Genomic DNA, 22,814 nt, shown 5'->3' on the forward strand with positions numbered 1-22,814 from the left:
CCGTGGCAAGGCTGTTAATCCATACATAGCTACACTCCATACAAATACTTTTAGAAAAGACTTCCTTACACTTAAATCTATACTCGATGTTAGCAAAGTCCTCTTTTTCAGAAATGCTTTCCTTGCCATTTTATATCCTCTCTACTTCGACCATTATCAGTTATGTTGCTCCCCAAATAGCAAAACTCCTTTACTATTTTAAGTGTCTCATTTCCTAATCTACTTCCCTCAGCATTACCTGATTTAATTCGACTACATTCCATTATTCTCATTTTGCTTTTGTTTATGTTCATCTTATAACCTCCATTCAAGAAACTGTTCATTCTGTTCAATTGCTCTTCCACATCCTTTGCTGTCTTTGACAGAATTACAATGTTATTGGTAAACCTCAAAGTTTTTATTTCTTCTCCATAGATTTTAATTGCTACCCCAATTTTTTGTTTCCTTTACTGCTTACTCAATATACAGATTGAATGCCATCAGGGATAGGCTACAACCCTGTCTCACTCATTTCCCAACCATTGCTTCCCTTTCACACCCCTCGACTCTTATAACTGCCATCTGGTTTCTGTACAAATTGTAAATAGCCTTTTGCTCCCTGTATTTCACCCTTGCCAACTTCAGAATTTGAAAGAGAATATTTCAGTCAACATTGTCAAAAACTTTCTCTAAGTCTACAAATGGTAGAAATGTATGTTTCTCTTTCCTTGGTTTGCCTTTTACATATTACAACAATGGAAATTCTTATATGGAATTGAAGAAGCTATCAGAGATAAAATTTTTCAGTTTATTTTCAAATTTGATTTTGCTGTCTGACAGGCACTTTTATCACTGGGTAAGTTATAAAAAAAATTTAGAAGCAGTATTGCATATCACTTTATGTGCTGAAGACAATCTTAATGTGAAGTAGCAAATGTCGTTTTTTCTCCTGGTATTGTTATTATGTAGATCATTGTTTCTTCTGAATTGCAGTGGATTATTTGCAACAAATTATATGAGGGAATAAATATACTGTGAACTGATAGCCAGAACGCCCTACTCCTTAAACAGATGCAGTTATACAACAAACATTGAGCAGCTAGCACATGGCTTGATTTTGTATGTCATGTTTCTAAACATAAATCATAATGGAAACAAATTTTTAGTATTAATTAAGTATTTTTGGCATAATGAAGATGCAATAACATTTCTATTTGATACAAAGTGTTGGAATAAAGACAGGCACAGACAAATTCACAGATTTTCATCACTCAGTCTGCCCCATAATCATGACTTAACTAGTTCCATAATTGAATTTTTTTTAATAAAAATGTTGCACCACACTTTCAGCCTCTTTATGGAGACATGGGGAATTCCTGCCGAGGGCAACAACATAGAGCTCCTGGGTAGTTATAACATAAAACAATTTATCTTTTAAATGGGAGTTATGCTGCAGATTGATTAGTTCCATCTGCACACGCAAAGAGACACTTTCAACTGAAATGGCTAACAGTCTCGAAAACAGCTCAATAACGGATGTAAGACCGATCCTCAAAACATTTCAAAAGCTATTATTTTAATTCTTTCACTAACACAATGAATTCTTCAAAATTCACATTTTTGTGATATGGACAGTATTTTTTGTCAGAAGTTGTTCCTCTTACATTGCAATTTTCTTTTTAACTGTATCCCCATCAAATCAGAAATTAGTTTGTTTCACCTTGCAATGTCTTACTGTGGACAGCGTGCAGTATTGTCCACTTAAAAGGTGAGGTCTGTAGACTATTCCCAATATTCTAATTTTCATTCTTGCTTTCTGTTTTCCTTCAGAAATTCAACAATAATGGATATTACATCAAAAATCCTACCAAACATGCCTCTTGACTTAACCAATGTCCTTTGCAGTAATGTCTATCATATCCATACTCTCCATTCAGTTTAATCAAATACTGTTGCAACTGACAGTTGACTGAAGGGATAGTCTACCATTGCTGTTTTGTGTCTGTTATTTGTTACAGCATATGATCTGGGGAAATTCAGCAAATGTCTCAAGGCTCCCAATGTTACAAAAGAACGTACACAACACTTCCATTTCCATAACAACTACAGCACTCTCCTCAGACATGACTTTAAACTTCTGACAAACTGCTTAAAACTCTACAATCAAACACCACAGTATATGGGGCTACAAATTTACAACAATGTAAAAGGCAGTAATATATTTAACATACAGCTTGGTTCACCGAAAAGCTTGGTCTCCATCCTTCTGGTGGAAAAGTGTTTTACTATTCTACTTAAGAATTCATTGAGAACAGTTTCACAGTTTGAACAAGGGAACTAAATATTTTACTTTTTTGTGTACTGAAAACTATAATAAGTATTTGTAACTGGATGGATGAAAATCTACTCATCAAGAGGTGGCACAAGAAGACACACATATTATGATTAAGGGAATTTGCAAGCTTTCGGAGCCAGTGGCTCCTGCTCCTGCAGAAGGGCTGAAGGGGAAGGAAGAATGACGAAGAAAAAGGAATGGTGAAGTTTAGAAAATGGGAAGTGTTTCAAAAAGTCATCCGGAAGCTTGGGTCAGGGAAGATTTAATGGACAGGATGAGATCTCATCCAATGCAGTCCACAATAATCAGTATTTGTATCATGTCTCTTTAAGTCTCCCCTGCCCCATGGTTCTGGACAACTTTTCGAACCCCTCCCCATTTCCTAAACCTCACCAGTTCTTTTTCTTCATCTCTCTTCCTTCCCATTCAACCCTTCTGCTAGAAGTCCTGCCACCAGTTGGTGAGTAGATTTTTTTATCCATCCAATTACATTATATTCTTAGAAATTGATTATTTTTGTTGATATAGCAAGTATTTGTGCAATGTAAATTTAAACTTTTATATTTACTGTAAAGTGTTCTTTTTGTAATACTAGACTTGTCTCTTACACATCAAATCAATTGATATGAAAATTAATAGTGTGCTCCTGATGTGCTGCCAAGTAATTGTTTCTATTTTATGCACATCATTTTGATGACGCAGCCATCACCTTCAGGTGCTGCAAAAGCAACTATTAATCAGCCATATATAGAAAAACCTGAGGTCATGACTTGAAAAATGCATGTAATGAGATGAATAAAGCACATTTCATATGTATTCCATCTATTTCAGCCCTTATAAGTTATTTTGCATCCAAATAGCAAAATTCAACTACTACCTTTATCACAAATTGTTAAGAGCATTCCACTCACTGTATTTTAGCCCTGTCACCTTCAAAATTTTGAAGAGAGTGGTCTGGTCTACACTGTCAAAACCTCTCTCTCTCTCTCTCTCTCTCTTTGAAATCTGAAGGTATGTTATCTTATCATCTTTCAAATACTTTAAATATGCATCAGTTAGCATACATACTGGAGGTCAATCTAAAGTTGAAAAAATTTAAATGTAGAAATGGGAATCTTTAGGAATATTTGTGGCACAACACAATAAATTGAATTTGGATCAGTAGGCCACAGACATCAGCACCCTACAGATATGTTCACTGAGGGTGAACAGACTTCTTTATCATGATATGCGGATTCTCATGAAAATGGGCTTTTCCACTAAACCAAACCACATTCACACCAAAGTCCTGTTTGTAAATACTGTGGACAATAGTGTTGGTGAAACACAACCACTGTTCCATGGCACTGGAGCTTAATGGCTGATAGGTTTGACGAACAGGTACAGGTACGAGTGCTCTAAGGAAGTGTGATTGTATCGCTGTTGTTCTCTATGTACATAAATGATTCGGCAGACGGTTGGCAGCAGCCTGTGATTGTTTGCTGGGGATGCTGTGGTGTACAGTATGGTGTTGAAGTTGAGTGACTGTAGGAAGATACAAGACAACTTAGACAATATTTCCAGTTGATGTGATGAATAGTAGCTAGCCCTAAATGAGGGAAAAATGTGAGTTAATGTGGATGAGTTAGAAGAACAAATCTAAAAGGTTCAGATACAGTATTACTAATGTCCAGCTTGACACAGTCAAGTCATTTAAATATCTGGATGTAACACTGCAAAGGAATATGAGGAGGAATGAGCATGTGAAAACTGTGGTGAGGAATGAAAATGGTCGATTTCAGTTTATTGGGAAAATTTTAGGAAAGTGTGGTTTACCTGTAAAGGAGACTGGTATAGGACACTGGTGCGACCTATTCTTGAGTACTGCTCAAGTGTTTGGGATCCGTACCAGGTTGGATTGAAGGAAGACATCAAAGCAATTCAGAGGAGGACTGCTAGATTTCTTACCAGCAGTTCTGAACAAAACTTAAGTGTTATGGAGATGCTCGAGGAACTCAAATGGGAATCCCCAGAGGAACACTACTGAGAAAATTTAGAGACCTGGCATTTGAAGCTGCCTGCCAAACAATTCTGTTCCCACTAACATATGTTGCACATAAGGACCACAGAGAAGATATGAGAAATTATGGCTCATATGGAGGCTTTTTCCCTTACTCTACTTGCAAACTGAACAGGAGAGGTGCAGGGTTCCCTCTGCCACACACCTTATGGTGGTTTGCGGAGTATCTATGTAGGTGTAGGTGTAGGTGTAGGTGTAGATATCAGACATAAGAGAAAACTGAATGTCTGTGGGCATATTTATAGAATGGACAATGGGAGAATCACCAAATGACCACTTAAGGTAATTGGTCATGATTAATTGACTAATGAGAAACTAAGGAAGATAACGAATGAACAACGCAGAATATATAAGAAATCATACATCCAATGGAACACTGCTAATGAAGCACAGGTACTTGATGAAAATAAAACGTGTGCATATGTGTGTGTGTGTGTGTGTGTGTGTGTGTGTGTGTGTTGTCAGTAGAAAGTCAAAGTGCTCTCTGACCTCCTACATTCTGATGGCTTCCCCTCCATTTTTGTCTGCTCTTACCCTCACACCAAGCATGTCCCTCTCAGTGTAGGACCTGAGTGACTTGCCCCTCCTTTAAATGCTTAACATACAAAAGTTCTACAGCCGGAGTTTGTTTCTCATCTCTTTCAAATGGCAAACAGAAGAACATAAAGAGAATAAGATTCTAGCCCTTTTGATCACAATATCAAACTGAAAATCATACTTACTGGGTAGGTTGCTTGTCCAATGAAATTTGAGTCTCCAAACATGTCCTCATCCTGGACAACAAACCTCAGCAGGGCAAAATGAGGATTGGAAACCTCAAAGTCAAAAGTTTCATTCCAAACTGGGTTAAAACCATTGTCAGCTGAAAGAAACAATCCCTTCTCAGACATAGCAATATTTACAGTTCTTTGCTGTTCAAAATTAAACTTAAGTAGGTAATTCAGAAAGTAGAGAATGCGTATATCCATGGCCTGCATAACTTTTACAGTGGCCATAGTTTCTTCATTTTCAGTGACAGGTAAGGGTTTGCCTAGTACAGTTTGTATCTTTTACACCTACATTTTCATACAAAGTATAATAAAGTATAGCAAATAATGCAGTTATTACAAGTACGAAGAACATTTATTTGATTTTAAAAAACAGGCAAATCTACACCTTTTGACACCCCAGCTAGTTGTTTATGGCGAACATCATATGACTGTGGGAAATGTCTAGAAAGTGTGCTTAACACTTAGGAAGAAGTGGATCTGAGGCAACCTTCGAACCACAATTTGGTTTTCCTATGTAGGGCCAAGGCCTGGTACCTTTCAACTTTCCTCTGTTCCTGCTTTTGAAAGCAAATGAACATCATGTTGATAAATGCCTCATGCATGGTCAGAGCTTTCTGGATGATTTAACTAACTTGTTGAATAACCCGGCAGCTCTATAGAATGAGGGGGTGTTGCTGAAACTAGAACTGAGGTATGATAAAGTTGATGTACATCTATATCTACAACTCTGCTAACTACAGTGATGGGACAATACACCACATATTCAGCCGTCTACATTTTTGTATGGAGTGCAGGATGAAGGAGTGCTTAAATGCCTCTGTACACACTGTAATGATTTTAGTCTTAACTTACTGGTGACTATAAATGCAATATACATGGGGCTGTAGTACGTTCCTAGATTACTTGCCTAATATAGGTTGTTGAAAATTTATGAGTAGGCTTTTATGAAATAGTTGACAACAATCTCGAAAGGACTTGCCAGTTCAGGTTTTTCAGCATTTTCTTGACACTCCACAATGAATCAAACTAACTTGTGACCAAACATGCTGGCCTTCTTCACACATATTCTATGTCCCTGTTAACCCAACTTGGCACATAATCCTGAGCGTTTTATTTAATTCTTGAAATTTTTATATGCTAGTGAGGTGTGGTGTATTTGTTTATAGGTACAATAACTTTTGTTATTTAAATCATTGCTGACCCACAGCTGCAGGTTTTCATAATACATCATTTATGATAAATGAAATTAAGTGTGTTTTTTATCTACCATTTTTCCTGTTCAGTAAGCAAAAAAGTACGTATAATGTTATAAGGAAATTTTGAAAAAACACTGTATTCCTTCATGCATGACAATAAGAGAAAAAATACAGACTTAATTAAAATGAACATTTAAAACCTATTGCCCTGCTTCTGCATGTTACTTGGTTACCTACAGTCACATCCATAAATTAATACAGGCTATCACACATATTGTCATACTGGCCACATGTAAGCTCTCTCTTCCCTGGCTGTGGTAGATTTCTTCATCATGACCCCTTCCCTGCTTACTCTTGTGGTCAGAGAAAGGAATGTATTTTGAAGAAAATAATTTTTTACTGCTATGTAGAAATGTTCAGTAAACAACAGTAATCTTCTAGGCATTGACAGACAATTTCTCATTCCACACAACAAACAAACAAGTAAATATAATCAGTACAGAAGCAAGTCAATCAGGGAAACCACATCACAGACTAATATGACTTGGTTCTGTAAGCAAGTGTTCGTTATTCCCCATCAACCTATCCTTGTCTCAATAGTACACAGTCGTCCTACACTGTGTGTAAAGTCTCTATCTAATCTCTGCTTTCTTATTTTGATCCTGCAGTTACTATTTCCCTTTCATAAATGTGAGAATAACACGTACCAATGACTTCTTCAATTGTATCTATGCCTGCAAAAATTTCATGTACTGCTCTGAATATAAAGATGTTACACACCAGAATTGGACACGTACACTAATGTGGGTACAGGTGCCTGTGATCACTTACAGAGCTTGCTAGCAGGCACTGTCAAGCAAGCAGTCTCCGCCCCTTTCTGCCAACATTGCTTATTTGTTATTGAAGAGAGCAAGCTAGCTGGGGCTTTCTATCTCATCATTAGTGTTGTCAGAGTCAAAGTCTCTCTGACATTTGTGGTAGGATAAATTTAGTGAGAGTAAAATGGTTGAGAGGGTGTTAAGGCCATCAAAATGAAAACCAGATGAATTCTGATGGTTCAACCCACAGTAGAAAGATTACCTTTTTACTGAAACACAAACTGGCCCTCAGTGTTTGTTTATCAGTGTAGTCAAACAATGTAATCTTAAGGTTGAAATATCAACAATGTAACAAAAAGGTAGACTGCTACTCACCATAACCCCATGCCACATTAAGCAGCATACAGGCACAACAAAAAGATACTTACACATTAACTTGTGTTGTGTTTGTCAGAAGAGGAAACATACATTCACACAACAAGAATACTTCACGCACACATGACTGCCATCTCCAGCAGCTTGGACAAAGCTACAGAAGTCAGTCAGTCAGTCAGTCAGTCAGTCAGTCTCTCTCTCTCTCTCTCTCTCTCTCTCTCTCTCTCTCTCTCACACACACACACACACACACACACAAACACACACACACACACATGCCCTTACATAGTGCCAGCACCATGTGGTGGCATAGGTATAGGTGTGTGTGTGTGTGTGTGTGTGTGTGTGTGTGTGTGTGTGTGTGTGTGTGTGTGTGTTTTACTCCTGCTCGTAAAAGGATCTCTGAAAACTAGCAAGTTTCCTTTATTTTTGTGGATACTTATCAACAACTCAATGCTTATGGTTTTTTTATGAGTGTCTCCTTTAATCCGAAAGTATTTACTTTCTACCAGAACTTGTCTGTAACATTTATGTGAAGAAATGGCACAGAAAAGCATGAACACTGATGTGAAGTCATTTGTATTTCTTCATGATAGAATTGTGATAAGCTAATTATTACTACTTTTTCATTCAGTGACCACTTGTGTAATGTAAGTTTTGTCTTCAAGCCTACACTTTTGCAAATATTATGCACATTTTACAGAGTGTTGAGCAAGGGAGTCAAAGTTAAATATCTTGAAAACTAAGATCAACAGATGAGTGCAACAAAAGGTGTGTTTACTCTGAAAGCTGAAAGAATTGTATGCAGAAGTTATACAAAAGTTTTGAAGTAGTTCCAAAAGCTGCTAACAGATGGTGCTATAAGCTGTGCAGCTTGTACAGCCTCAGCGTGCATGACTGAACTCCTCCTCTGCAAAGCAGATCACAATCTTTTTGAAATGCCCACCACACAGCATGGAGATGGTGCAAACAAACAATGAAATTTGTCATCCCATCCTGTAGTATTTCAACAGAAATGGATTCAGATGGCACACTGATTGCCGATTCAAGCTCGTCTAGTGTGGTGGGATGATTCTGGTAGACAGTATCTTTCAATGTTCCCCACAAAACGTACCGTATTTACTCGAATCTAAGCTCCACTTTTTTTTTGGTTTTTGTAATCCAAAGAACTGCCTGCGGCTTAGAATCGAGTGCAAAGTAGGTGGAAGTTCTGAAAAATGTTGGTAGGTGCTGCCACAACTAACTCGTGCCGTTGAATATATGTAGCACTACACAGACATGCTTTGCAGGCACAAAGATAAATACTGGCGCCAAAACCTCTTGTGTCAGTAAATAAATTTAAAAAACAGGTGGAAGATGAGCTTTTTTTTCTCTCCTCCGAGTTTCAACCACTGCATTTTCATACATTATTCAATGAAGTAAATACAAATTCCGTATTGTTCATCTTCGAATGTAGCAGCATTTCAATGTACTAAGAAAATCTGAGTGGCAAAACTGTTTGGGATGTTTGTCAATATGGCTAACTCTTCGTTCTGAATTTTTTCCTACCTGTGAGAAGAGATGGTTGGTAATAGGAACTTTTATGAATTGTGAATCACATGCAATGTTCTCTTCACCATAAGAATAATACAAATATAAACATTTTGCCATGTATTCTTTCGTGTGTGCTGCTGTCTCATTTAAATCCTGTCTGCCTAATAAACTACGAAACTAGAGTGAGACAACAGCAAATGCGGAAGAATATACATATCATGTCATGTTTATATTCGTATTATTCTTATGGCTAATAGTGATACAATCAGAAATGAAGCACGGAAATTGACTAGATTTTTAAATCTAAGATGACTCTAATTTCTGTGCAGAATGTAATGTACTAAAGAGGCGTCTGCAAAGATTTACAAACGGAATTTTTTTTTTTGCTAGACTCTCGTTCAGAACGTCTTCTATCATTTGCAGTCTATTATTTGGTTCTTGTTGATCATTATCAAAGAAAGAAGCAGTGTAAGTAACAAAAAATAGCAGTCTCTAGTCATTGTTTCGTTAATGAGATGATTCATCTCTATTTTTTGAATTCTAAGTTTCGGTAGCGTGCAAAAAAGCAAGCCATGCCACGAACGGCGAAAGGTCATAAACGCTCATTATCAGAATGTGACAAACAATGCACGACACAGTACAGTAATGCATTTTCAGCTTAGAGTGACGTAAACACCTATAACAAAGAGAACGGCATTTATCAGATCAAAGAAAAATAAGCTATCAATTCAAACCAGACGAAGCAAGTGAAAAAGGAAGGGTACCCGTATAAACACGGGCAGAGTGCCTGACGCTTAGCAATGGATACCTGGTAAAGCTTAACTGCTAAGCTTATAACTTGAACCAAACTACTATAAGCTGTATTGTCATTCATTCAACCTAAATTGTGTCTCATATTACAATGGACCGACTTTGTTTCAATTTGGAGGTGCGGCCAAAAACTTCTCTCCCCCTTGTATTTCGAGTCTCAAATTTCAGATGCAGCTTAGATAAGGGAAAATTTTTTTCCCCATGATTTTGAGTCTCATTTCTCAGGTGCCGCTTAGATTCGAGTAAAAACTGTAGTCAGGAGGAGTCAGATCAGGCAAATATGGAGGCCAATCCATCCCTATGCAATGAAATTTGCAATAATTCACTGCAATGATTCTATTCCCAAAATATTCATAAAGCAAGCAAAACAACTGTTTGGTGTGATGTGGTCTGGCAGCATTTTGCACGAACCACTTGGTGCCTGATTTACCCTCAACATTAGCTTTGTGATGACCAGTTGTACCAAAATTGCAAAGTAACATCTACTAGTGATAATTTCTTGCATGAAAAATGGGCCAATAATGCCTCTGCTGCATGTCACAGCTCAAACAGCAACTTAGAAAGAATACAGTAGTTTCCCTTCACACAAAGAGAGCTTTTGGAACCCCAAAACTGCCTCTTTTGTTTATTCACTGCTCCACTTGGGTAGAAGTGTGCTTAATCTGCGAACCAATGCAGCTGACATCAAATCCTTCATTATTAATCACTGTGAGAATCTGATCTGAAAAGTAAGCCCCCTTGTCACACAGCTCATACAGGTATGCATCGTGGCTTTGGATTTTAAATGGAAATGTGTGTAAGCTCTGTCTCAGTAGTTTTTGTGTGCTGGAATGCTTCAAACCAACCTCTGCTGCAATTCTTCAGAGAGATTTCCTTGGGTGTTGCTGAATATGTCCAGAAAATGTGGTGATATTTTCATGAGTAACTACATCTTGCCTGGGGCCCACTTTCCCTGTTAGATTATCAGCCATGCAGCCTGTCCATTGGAAATTGGCCAAACACTTGCTAATGGCTTTTGCATTAGGTCCTTTTGGAACATTAAATCATGTTTGAAAACTGCACCTTGTTGCTGTAGGACTGTGTTCTGACCTGTGGTATTCCAGTATCAGAAACACACTGTTCAATGGAATACACGATTTCAACCTTTTCCTTCAGTACACTAAGCTCCTTTCACATTTCCACATTGGAACTGATAGCTCGGAGCTGTGGAGCACTATTCACAGGCATTATGTATTGCAACTGCAGGGCCATATGTTAGCAGTTTTTTTAACTGTTTCAAAATTTCTGCACAAAATTCTTACAGCTTTCACAATAAACATACCGTCTGTTGCACTCATCTACTGATTTTAGTTAACAAGATATTTAACTATGAAATCAGGGATTCCTCTGATAGATCCCTGTATGTTGTATCATAAATACTCATTAAACTGTTGTATTATAATAATTATGACAATGTAAGGAATACTTCTAACATAACAACAAACTTGAGCATGAGCTGTCAAGTTTGTACTGTCACTACAATCTGTTCATCATAAGAGTAAACCAGATGTAAACAAACACAAACACAATGATTGGCCAGCAGCCGTAGCTCTCGCACACTGGTGCTGTTCCACTCTTGGAAGTAGGTCCAACTTGTGTATTAGATATCTTACTACTATGTCACTGTAAATCAAACGCTAAAACATTCTGATATATTAACAGCCTTCAACATATTTCTCAATCATACTTTAGCTACGTAATTTTTATTTAAAAAATCGTGTACAGTCACAGTCTCTATAAGGGCTACTTGTGCCCTGATTGTCTCACGGCCCATACATCCCACGAAAATGGATGGCACTGCTTCCTGCTTTATATTAAAACCCGTGCATGGAACACTGTTAATGGCTAGAAACAAGTTGTCCTAAATGTTTTTCACAAAATTGCAGAGAAAAATGAGCTTTGACATTTGCCGAGAAATATGATACAATATACATAAATATATAACACAGAACATGATAGCTCTAATCGTGGCATAGTCAGTAGAGACATTGTTTGGTAACAAAACGGGTTTGTTGGCCATGTTTCGAGACATGTTGGGGGTCAACATTTAATTAATTAATTTATTTTTTTGTTCTGTATGGATACATAAGTCATTTAAATATGAAATTTATCAATATATGGCAATTAACTCATACCCAACCATCCTTTTTTTTTTTCCAAGGAAAATGCACACCTTCTGATTTCTAATTACATATCACATGCAGATTTATGGTTTTCATTTCAAATACACATTTTCAATTATCGATCCCCCCCCATGAACCATGGACCTTGCCTTTGGTGGGGAGGCTTGCGTGCCTCAGCGATACAGATGGCCGTACCGTAGGTGCAACCACAACGGAGGGGTATCTGTCAAGAGGCCAGACAAACATGTGGTTCCTGAAGAGGGGCAGCAGCCTTTTCAGTAGTTGCAGGGGCAACAGTCTGGATGATTGACTGATCTGGCCTTGCAACATTAACCAAAACGGCCTTGCTGTGCTGGTACTGTGAACGGTTGAAAGCAAGGGGAAACTACAGCCGAAATGCAGCTTTACTGTATGATTAAATGATGATGGCGTCCTCTTGGGTAAAATATTCCGGAGGTAAAATAGTCCCCCATTCAGATCTCTGGGCGGGGACTACTCAGGAGGAAGTCGTTATCAGGAGAAAGAAAACTGGCGTTCTACGGATCGGAGCGTGGAATGTCAGATCCCTTAATCGGGCAGGTAGGTTCGAAAATTTAAAAAGGGAAATGGATAGGTTAAAGTTAGATATAGTGGGAAGTAATGAAGTTCGGTGGCAGGAGGAACAAGACTTTTGGTCAGGTGAATACATGGTTATAAATACAAAATCAAATAAGGGTAATGCAGGAGTAGGTTTAATAATGAATTTTTTGGAGATAAATGAAAAATCAAATGCTCTTTGTTTGAATATGCACACTGTTTTATACGACCGATGTGGTCTTACAAGAGCCAGAGGGCTAAGCGCTGGAGAAACACAGTAAACAATTTTCATGGTGACAAGTACACTGTAAAAAAGCTGCATTTTAACAGTTGTCACCGCATAATTACTATCTGAACCCAATAGAACTGATCTGGAGACAAGTTAAGGGATTTGTTGTTAGAAACAACATGATATTTACGCTGCCACACTTACTGGAACCAGTGCATGAAGCTTTGTGACATGTCACTGCCAAACAATGGCAACATGCAGAACTGCATGTCATAAAAGAAAGGAAGAGGAGGAGGAGGAAATGTGGACTTTTTGGTGGCTTGGGATTCTGTTGTTGATCACCTCATTATCAGTGCAGCAGTTGTGAAATGTATCACTTTCTGTGGAGTCCAACATGGAAGAAGTTCAGAGATTACCATATGACTGACTGTAATACCTTCAATGGCTTCAATATTTAACTACATGGTGAAATCCCAGCAGTGCACTTTTACGCCGCACATAGCTCATGCAGAAAAACTACTCTTGTTAAAGTCAGGAATTTTCATCACTCGTTTTTAATTACAGTTCTATGTTAGCTAATATCAGTAGCATTTTTTTTTCTTCAGATGACATAAGAAGCGTTACCACCTGAGCTTTACCATTACTTTCTATTGTTCACCATTAAAATGACATTCAGGGCTATATTGTTCTCTGCTCGTCTCTTGTTAAGTCTTTACTAAAACTGTCAACATCACTGCAGGTTAGTTGGACCAGGTGGCTGGCCAGTGCTTTCCAAGTTATTTGCACCATTACAGCAGTTGTCCCATATTATTGCTGAGTCAGTGTACGCATAACGCACAGCATAAAATGTATCCTCATTTTAGTACTTGACTGTACTCTAGACTGATTGGCTTCTGCTCCATGTGCAACGAAATCCAATGAGGTTCCAGCAAATGCGGAAGAATACATAGTGTAATGTTTGCATGAGGTTTATTCTTATGATGAACAGAGTCTAGTCTTCAGTGCAGTCTGCAAGTAAGGAAGTGCAAACTGTACGTGCATCATTTCTACATAGTAATACATATGCTCATGGGGAGTATCACAGACAGATCAGGTCCCACCTCTGTTATAGACTAACAAAAACATGAAATACTTACAAACTGGTTGAGTGTTCCTGCTTTTGTTATCAAAGTCCGCACCAATCACTTCAATTTCAACAAAAGGACTAACAGTCCCTCTTGCCCTTCCTTTACCCCATTTGCTGAGATGGCGTGCACAAATTACACGTACAGAAATATTCAGTGGATCTACTCCAACTAAAGTTTTCTTATCATATGGGTCAAAGTCTTCAAGGAACATGAAATCAGGCCGTAGCAAATATCCACAGAACCCATTCTGACGAAATTTTCCTTGATTCAGCTGCATTGCTTTATCTGCAACAGAACAAAAAGCACTGATCAACAACAACACATCAAAAATCACACGTAATTGTTAATTATGTCTGTAACTGATTGTTATCAAGGGAAAATGTGTGAGACATTTAAATGGAACAAAAGTGAAGACTGGCCAAAACAGCTAAAAACTTGTTCAATCAATGGGATGAATGTCTTACATCTGTCAATTACCTTGGGAGTATTGAATTTTTTATTTGTTTCTTCCACAAAAAATTCTTGGTAACATTCCAAATTTGCTTACTTAATATTCCATCTGATTGTAGGATTTATGTACTGATAAATATAGCATTCAAAACTTTATGAATTTGGATAGATTTCTGCTCACTGCATGGAGGTGGTTTAAATGGTTTTAATGTCACCTGCAAGTCTTTTGTCTTTTTTTACTTTATTCATTGTATAACTACACAATTACAGTTTCAGACTATTGTCAAGCATATTTACAAAAATTCATCAGGAGCACATTGTATCATACAAGCCTCTGCACTCAGGCACGTTTAAATAGCATCCACTATGATTGAGTTTATAAGTACAAATGTGTTAATTCCCATAAAATTAATACCACTAGCACTGTTGGTAAGGGTGCATGTCACAGTTTTTAAAATTTTGTTTGCATAGCATCACACTCAATATACACTCACTTTAAATTATCATCACTGACACAGAGAGAGTATTGAGTAAAATATAGGCACATTCAAAAACATAATACCGGACTAAACTCCCCTTCATATTTAGTCAGCCCTCAGATGACAATGACCGTGTGTGTTTTAGTTGTATGTATATAATGCATGTGTGTTTTTCTGAATCTGAAGAAGGAAATTTGTCCAATAGTCTAGTTTGCATTTAAATGTGCCTGTTCGCTGCTTGATGCCTCCTCTATGTGGTAATAACAACCTACCCCAATTAATATTGTTATTTCATTCTGATTTTCCATGGTTATATTCACAACCAATCATCATAGATACTGAACAATTGTCCAGTCCTACTGTATCCAGTAGTACCTACCTCAAGGAAAATACCACAATACATAAGTGTCTAACACCAACTTCTCTCTCGAGAATCAGGAACACTGTTTGGGATAAGTAATCCCGAATAGTCAGTGATTTATTATTATTATTATTATTATTATTATTATTATTCACTGACGTGAGAATAAAGTCATTCATTCTGCATTGTATGTGCAGCTGCAAAAGGCGTTCGTGCCCTCCGAATAAAAGATATAGGGGGTTACATTTGTTGAAACCAGTTTTTCCAATGAGTTTCTCAGTGTGCCACAATAATACAAAAGAAATCAGCATTGAGCAAAATTTGATCTTACTCACAATTTCATAGGGCAGATTATAAAAACTTATGGCTATGCAGTGATGGATTTTGTTATCTGTTATCAGTATTGCAACTCCTACTTTCTTGTTCTCTTTGTCAGCTTTGTCTGTAATGGAGTCTCTGGTTTTGCTACATTTGCTTCTGTCACCAATAACACATTATCCCAATTAATTTTGTTTTCCAACATAAATTCACAAATACTGCCACTACTACAGCTGTTAGTAAGGGCATGTAGCATTGTCTAAATTTAAATCTGCTCTCTTATTGCAGTCTAGCACATTACTGTTACTGACTGAATGCTTCCTTCCAATGGGGTCACTGTCAACAGTACTCACACATTTCACTGTTCAAGCACTGCAGAAAACTTAAGACGGGAGAACTGCAACTTGCATTTATCGGGAGATATAATATTTCTCTTTCAATGCCTGACTGTTAAATGTTGTTGATGTGTTAAATTCTCACAAAAATACAAACTGACTGAAGTTTGTTTTATAAACTGATAAGTTGGCCTGCAATGAACATGTCCCAACAACTTGCAGTGAATGCTCAAAAGCATATCTGCATGTCAAGTGTTGCCTTGACTGACACAAAGATTTCTTCATCTACATCTACATCTACAGCTACAGCTACTTGTGATGACAATATCATTTTGCCCCTTTCTCAAATGGTGTGTGGGAGGAACATGATGTAGAATATTCCTTAATTCTTTACAGTATGAATGCTGTCAAATTTTCAACAGCAGACCTCTCCCCTATGCATAAAACTACTCTTTTGGTGTCTGTTAAGCACCCCTGTAATGCTCTTGCACCGAGTAAACAATTGCAGAAGGAAAAATGTTCACTTCTTTTTGCAGTTTCTCACTCTGTTCCATTAATCCAAATTGATTAAGTTGAGGAGCAGTCCCTCCATTATTGGTTGAACAACTGTTTTGTAAGCTAGTTCTTTCACGGCTGAATTATATTCCCTTAGGAATATATGCCTACAGGAAAATTAAAGAGACCTTTGGAGAAAAGAGAACCACTTGCATGAATATCAAGAGCTCAGATGGAAACCCAGTTCTAAGCAAAGAAGGGAAAGCAGAAAGGTGGAAGGAGTAGATAGAGGATCTATAAAAGGGTGATGTTCTTGAGGACAATATTATAGAAATGGAAGAGAATGTAGAGGAAGACGAAATAGAAGATATGATACTGCGTGAAGAGTTTGACAGAGCACTGAAAGACCTAAGTCAAAACAAGGCCCCGGGGGTAGACAACATTCCATTAGAACTACTGACAGCCTTGGGAGAGCCAGGCCTAACAAAACTCTCCCATCTAGTGAGCAAGCTGTATGAGGCAGGTGAAATACCCTCTGACTTCAAGAAGAATATAATAATTCCAATCCCAAAGAAAGCAGGCGTTGACAGATGTGCAAATTACCGAACTATCAGTTTAGTAAGCCACAGCTGCAAAATACTAACACGAATTCTTTACAGACGAATGGAAAAACTAGTAGAGGCTGACCTCGGGGAAGATCAGTTTGGATTCTGTAGAAATGTTGGAACATGTGAGGCAATACTGACCCTACGACTTATCTTAGCAAATAGATTAAGGAAAGGCAAACCTACATTTATACCATTTGTAGACTTGAGAGAAAGCTTTTGATAATGTTGACTGGAATACTTTCTTTCAAATTCTGAAAGTGGCAAGGGTCAAATACAGGGAGCGAAGGGCTATTTAGAATTTGTACAGAAACCAGATGGAAGTTATAAGAGTCGACGGGCACGAAAGGGAAGCAGTGGTTGGGAAGTGAGTGAGACAGGGTTGTAGTCTATCCCCAATGTTATTCAATCTGTGTATTGAGCAAGCAGTAGGGGAAACAAAAGATATATTTGGAGTAGGAATGGAGAAGATGGCATTGTAATTCTGTCGGAGACAGCAAAGGACCTGGAAGAGCAGCTGCTTTGGACAAGAGGTTGCAAACGCTGTACTGTGGTTTCTGACCTTGTGATTATGAGTTGTTACAGGTTTGAGAGGAAGTGGTGAAGGCTGTGGGACATTAAGGAGGTTGGTCAAGCTCGGTTTGTAAGTTCCTTCTCATCCCGTCCGGTACATCTCCCCTGACCTGGAGTTTTGGGTGACTTTTCTGTACCCTTTCCCTAAACCTCTCCAGTCCTTATCCTTCACCGCTCTTCTTTCCACTTCAACTCTTCTGTCAGAAGAAGGAGCCACTTGCTCCAAAAGCTTGCAAAAGTTAAATCCTTTTGTGCATGTGCCCCTCTGCCACCGTTTGGTGAGTAGATTTCTTATATATCTGTTTATTTTACAAACAGATGTATGTATCAGAAGACCAATAAAAGTGGCAGCGGTAAGACTTCTCCTTCTATTTTCCTTCCAATGTGGTGCACATCTCACAATGATCACAGAAAAGTTTTTTGGACTCAATGGGCCTTTCACATAAATTTCAAAATATTTCTCTTTGTGAAGTTTGGTCATCAATGGCTACAAGTTTGTTGCTGGTGAATTACTTCTATAAACATTATAACAGTACCTGAAAGTAAGTACAGATAAGGGTACAAAAGTGTAAATGATATCTGTAATCATAAACCGGTAGCATATAAATAGTTTTAATATTTCTTACCTGGTGTCTGATAGTTAAGAGCTACCATCTGACTGCCAGCATTCCACATTGGAACAGGGATGTAGTTGGAGGAATCAATTCTTTGACCTTTTGGATAAATTCTACTGAACTGGTGCTGTAAAAATAAATAAATAAATAAATTCCAGAAATTAAAAATAAGAGTCCTGTTACTTCAAATTCTGCAACAAAAGTAAATATTCTTGCAGTTAAGAAAAAAACAAAAACTTTTTGAAAGCATAGCTGATTCTCATTCGTGTTTACTTACATGACGGTACCAACATGTCACACTTGTATACAGTGCACTTGCTGCATCTCCCTCCCACATTCCTATCTAGGACACCTGCTACCTCCCTCCAAGTTGGTGGTCACCCTTCCCCACCCCACCCTCCCAGATCCCTGTTTCCTTTCTTCCCTTTCCTACTTGATTCAACGCAATCCCTTACTTACGTTAACTTGCAGAATTGCAGTCCAGGCACTGTATACACAGCCAGCACAATATAATTGTACAAGTGTGTGTGTGTGTGTGTGTGTGTGTGTGTGTGTGTGTGTGAGAGAGAGGGCGTCATGTGCACACGCAGGCAAGTGCAATCTAGCTCAGAGGAGGATTCATCCAAAAGTTAATAGTTTACAGTGGTTATACATGACTCAACACCTCTATTATCCAGCTAGTTGTTACCCACACACCTAAATTATAACAAAAATGGCAATTCCTGAACGAAACAACATCTAAATCACTCACCTATAGCTGAATGAAGTGTCACACATACACACACATAACAGAAAACAACACAGACACAGACACGCCCAAATGCACCCACCCACAGTGAAACTGATTGTGAGCAGTTGCTTGGCCTAATAGAGGTGGGGAGGGTGTAGGAATGGACACACTAGGCAATTAGGGTGTAGTGATGTAGATGAGTCAGAAGCTGCATGACAAGATGAAAGGAGTTCCGAAGGTGTATCATATAAGACACACAGAGAATGGAAGAAGGGTGGAGAGGGAGGAAGCAAGGAGCGATTGGTGGAGTTGAAAAGGACAAGGAGGGGAGACAGAACGAGAGAGGGGACAAAATAAGTGGGGGGAGAGGGCAGGAAGGGAGAGTGGGGAGAGTGGGGAGAGGGGGGAGAGGGGGGAGGAGAGGGGGGAGAGGGGGAAGAGGGTGGAGAGAGGGGAGAGGGGGGAGAGGGGGAGAGGGGGGAGAGAGGGGGGAGAGAGGGGGGAGAGAGGGGGGAGAGAGGGGGGAGAGAGGGGGGAGAGAGGGGGGAGAGAGGGGGGAGAGGGGGAGGGGATTGTGCTGGCAGAGGGGGGGGAGAGGGGCGTGCTGGCAGAGGGGGGGGAGAGGGGCGTGCTGGCAGAGGGGTGGGGGAGAGGGGCGTGCTGGCAGAGGGGGGGGGAGAGGGGCGTGCTGGCAGAGGGGGGGGAGAGGGGCGTGCTGGCAGAGGGGGGGGGGAGAGGGGCGTGCTGGCAGAGGGGGGGGGGAGAGGGGCTTGCTGGCAGAGGGGGGGGGGGAGAGGGGCGTGCTGGCAGAGGGGGGGAGAGGGGCGTGCTGGCAGAGGGGGGGAGAGGGGCGTGCTGGCAGAGGGGGGGGAGAGGGGCGTGCTGGCAGAGGGGGGGGGGGGAGAGGGGGCGTGCCGGCAGAGGGGGGGGGGAGAGGGGCGTGCCGGCAGAGGGGGGGGGGGGAGAGGGGCGTGCCGGCAGAGGGGGGGGGGAGAGGGGCGTGCTGGCAGAGGGGGGGAGAGGGGCGTGCTGGCAGAGGGGGGGAGAGGGGCGTGCTGGCAGAGGGGGGGGAGAGGGGCGTGCTGGCAGAGGGGGGGAGAGGGGCGTGCTGGCAGAGGGGGGGGAGAGGGGCGTGCTGGCAGAGGGGGGAGAGGGGTGTGCTGGCAGAGGGGGGGAGAGGGGTGTGCTGGCAGAGGGGGGGAGAGGGGTGTGCTGGCAGAGGGGGGGGAGAGGGGTGTGCTGGCAGAGGGGGGGGAGAGGGGTGTGCTGGCAGAGGGGGGGGAGAGGGGTGTGCTGGCAGAGGGGGGGAGAGGGGGTGTGCTGGCAGAGGGGGGGGAGAGGGGTGTGCTGGCAGAGGGGGGGAGAGGGGTGTGCTGGCAGAGGGGGGGAGAGGGGTGTGCTGGCAGAGGGGGGGGAGAGGGGTGTGCTGGCAGAGGGGGGGGGAGAGGGGCGTTCTGCCAGAGGGGGGGAGAGGGGCGTGCTGCCAGAGGGGGGGGAGGGGCGTGCTGCCAGAGGGGGGGAGAGGGGCGTGCTGCCAGAGGGGGGGAGAGGGGCGTGCTGCCAGAGGGGGGGAGAGGGGCGTGCTGCCAGAGGGGGGGGAGAGGGGCGTGCTGCCAGAGGGGGGGAGAGGGGCGTGCTGCCAGAGGGGGGGAGAGGGGCGTGCTGCCAGAGGGGGGAGAGGGGCGTGCTGGCAGAGGGGGGGGGGAGAGGGGCGTGCTGGCAGAGGGGGGGGGGGGGAGAGGGGCGTGCTGGCAGAGGGGGGGGGAGGGGGGGCGTGCTGGCAGAGGGGGGGGGGAGTGGGGCGTGCTGGCAGAGGGGCGGGGGGAGAGGGGTGTGCTGGCAGAGGGGCGGGGGGAGAGGGGTGTGCTGGCAGAGGGGGGGGAGAGGGGTGTGCTGGCAGAGGGGGGAGAGGGGTGTGCTGGCAGAGGGGGGGGAGAGGGGTGTGCAGGCAGAGGGGGGGAGAGGGGTGTGCTGGCAGAGGGGGGGAGAGGGGTGTGCTGGCAGAGGGGGGGAGAGGGGTGTGCTGGCATAGGGGGATAGTGGCAGTGGGGGTTGGAAAGGGGGAGAGGGGGAGAGGAGACGGCGGGTGTTGGAAAGGGGGAGAGGGGGAGAGGAGGAGAGGAGACGGCGGGGGTTGGAAAGGGGGAGAGGGGGAGAGGAGGAGAGGAGACGGCGGGGGTTGGAAAGGGGGAGAGGGGGAGAGGAGGAGAGGAGACGGCGGGGGTTGGAAAGGGGGAGAGGGGGAGAGGAGGAGAGGAGACGGCGGGGGTTGGAAAGGGGGAGAGGAGGAGAGGAGACGGCGGGGGTTGGAAAGGAGGAGAGGGGGAGAGGCGACGGCGGGGGTTGGAAAGGGGGAAAGGGGGAGGAGCGACGGCGGGATGGGGGGAGAGGCGACGGCGGGATGGGGGGAGAGGCGACGGCGGGATGGGGGGAGAGGCGACGGCGGGATGGGGGGAGAGGCGACGGCGGGATGGGGGGAGAGGCGACGGCGGGATGGGGGGAGAGGCGACGGCGGGATGGGGGGAGAGGCGACGGCGGGATGGGGGGAGAGGCGACGGCGGGATGGGGGGAGAGGCGACGGCGGGTTGGGGGGAGAGGCGACGGCGGGATGGGGGGAGAGGCGACGGCGGGATGGGGGGAGAGGCGACGGCGGGATGGGGGGAGAGGCGACGGCGGGATGGGGGGAGAGGCGACGGCGGGATGGGGGGAGAGGCGACGGCGGGATGGGGGGAGAGGCGACGGCGGGATGGGGGGAGAGGCGACGGCGGGATAGGGGGGAGAGGCGACGGCGGGATAGGGGGAGAGGCGACGGCGGGATAGGGGGAGAGGCGACGGCGGGATAGGGGGAGAGGCGACGGCGGGATGGGGGGAGAGGCGACGGCGGGATGGGGGGAGGGGCGACGGCGGGATGGGGGGAGAGGCGACGGCGGGATGGGGGGGAGAGGCGACGGCGGGATGGGGGGAGAGGCGACGGCGGGATAGGGGGAGAGGCGACGGCGGGATAGGGGGAGAGGCGACGGCGGGATAGGGGGAGAGGCGACAGCGGGATAGGGGGAGAGGCGACGGCGGGATAGGGGGAGAGGGGAGAGTGGAGAGTGAGGGAGGTATGACTGCAAGGGGGTGGGAGGGGGAGAAAGCATTACACAATTTGGATGGAAAAGGACTGTTAGAGACAGAAGAAAGAAGGAAAACTCCGAAGTGAGGTAGTGGGAACAAACTTAGCAGTGAATTAGAACAGGGGTACCATAAGAGCATAGGATATCCTGAAGAGACAATTCCCACCTGCACAGTTTGGTGAAACTAGTGCTGGAAGGGAGTATCCAAATGGTTCATGAAGTGAAGCAGCAGCTCAAGACATTTGTGTTGTGGTGTGCAGCACGTTCAGCGTCTAGACTGTCAAGCTTGTGGTTTGCCACAGTTTGGTAGTGGCTCTGCATGTGAGTAGACAGTTGGTTACTTGTCATGCCCACATAGAATGCTGTCCAGTAATTGCAGCATAGCTGATACATAGCCCTGTCTTTTTATTGGGCAAGAAATGGCTGTGACTTTACTGCAGGAGGAGGTGGTAAGTTGGTGGGCAGGTGGGAGGGAGGGTGGGTGCATGGACGTATAGGACAGGTCTTGCACCTGGGATGTGCAGGATTAGGATTGGAATATGGATGGACAAAGATATTCTGTAGGCTGAATTGGTGACCAAACACTACCTTGTGTGATGCCAGTAGGGTTTTTGGCAGGATATCCCTCAACTCAGGACACGATAAAAGGTAAGTTGAAGTCCTGGTGAAGGATGTGGTTGAGCTTTTCATGGCTAGAGTGATAATAGGTGTTTAGAGGAGAGGTGGTTGGTCACTGTTTAACAGGTTCACTAGTTTCACTGGAGGAGAG

At 42.9% G+C, this 22,814-nt stretch overlaps 1 protein-coding gene across 1 annotated transcript in view; it reads right to left on the reverse strand.

Moving 5' to 3' along the window:
* The window catches only part of LOC126268133 (1-phosphatidylinositol 4,5-bisphosphate phosphodiesterase gamma-1), a 255,096-nt gene that overhangs the window by 55,261 nt on the left and 177,021 nt on the right, over nucleotides 1-22,814 (reverse strand). Inside the window, exons 18-20 of the mRNA XM_049973664.1 lie at nucleotides 18,212-18,326; nucleotides 13,979-14,254; nucleotides 5,096-5,235 (exon numbers count right to left, since the gene is read on the reverse strand). Coding sequence (XP_049829621.1) covers nucleotides 5,096-5,235; nucleotides 13,979-14,254; nucleotides 18,212-18,326 — 531 coding nt within the window. The remainder of the gene's footprint in view (nucleotides 1-5,095; nucleotides 5,236-13,978; nucleotides 14,255-18,211; nucleotides 18,327-22,814) is intronic.

The sequence above is a fragment of the Schistocerca gregaria genome, chromosome 4, assembly GCF_023897955.1.
Source record: "Schistocerca gregaria isolate iqSchGreg1 chromosome 4, iqSchGreg1.2, whole genome shotgun sequence".
NCBI lineage: Eukaryota > Metazoa > Arthropoda > Insecta > Orthoptera > Acrididae > Schistocerca > Schistocerca gregaria.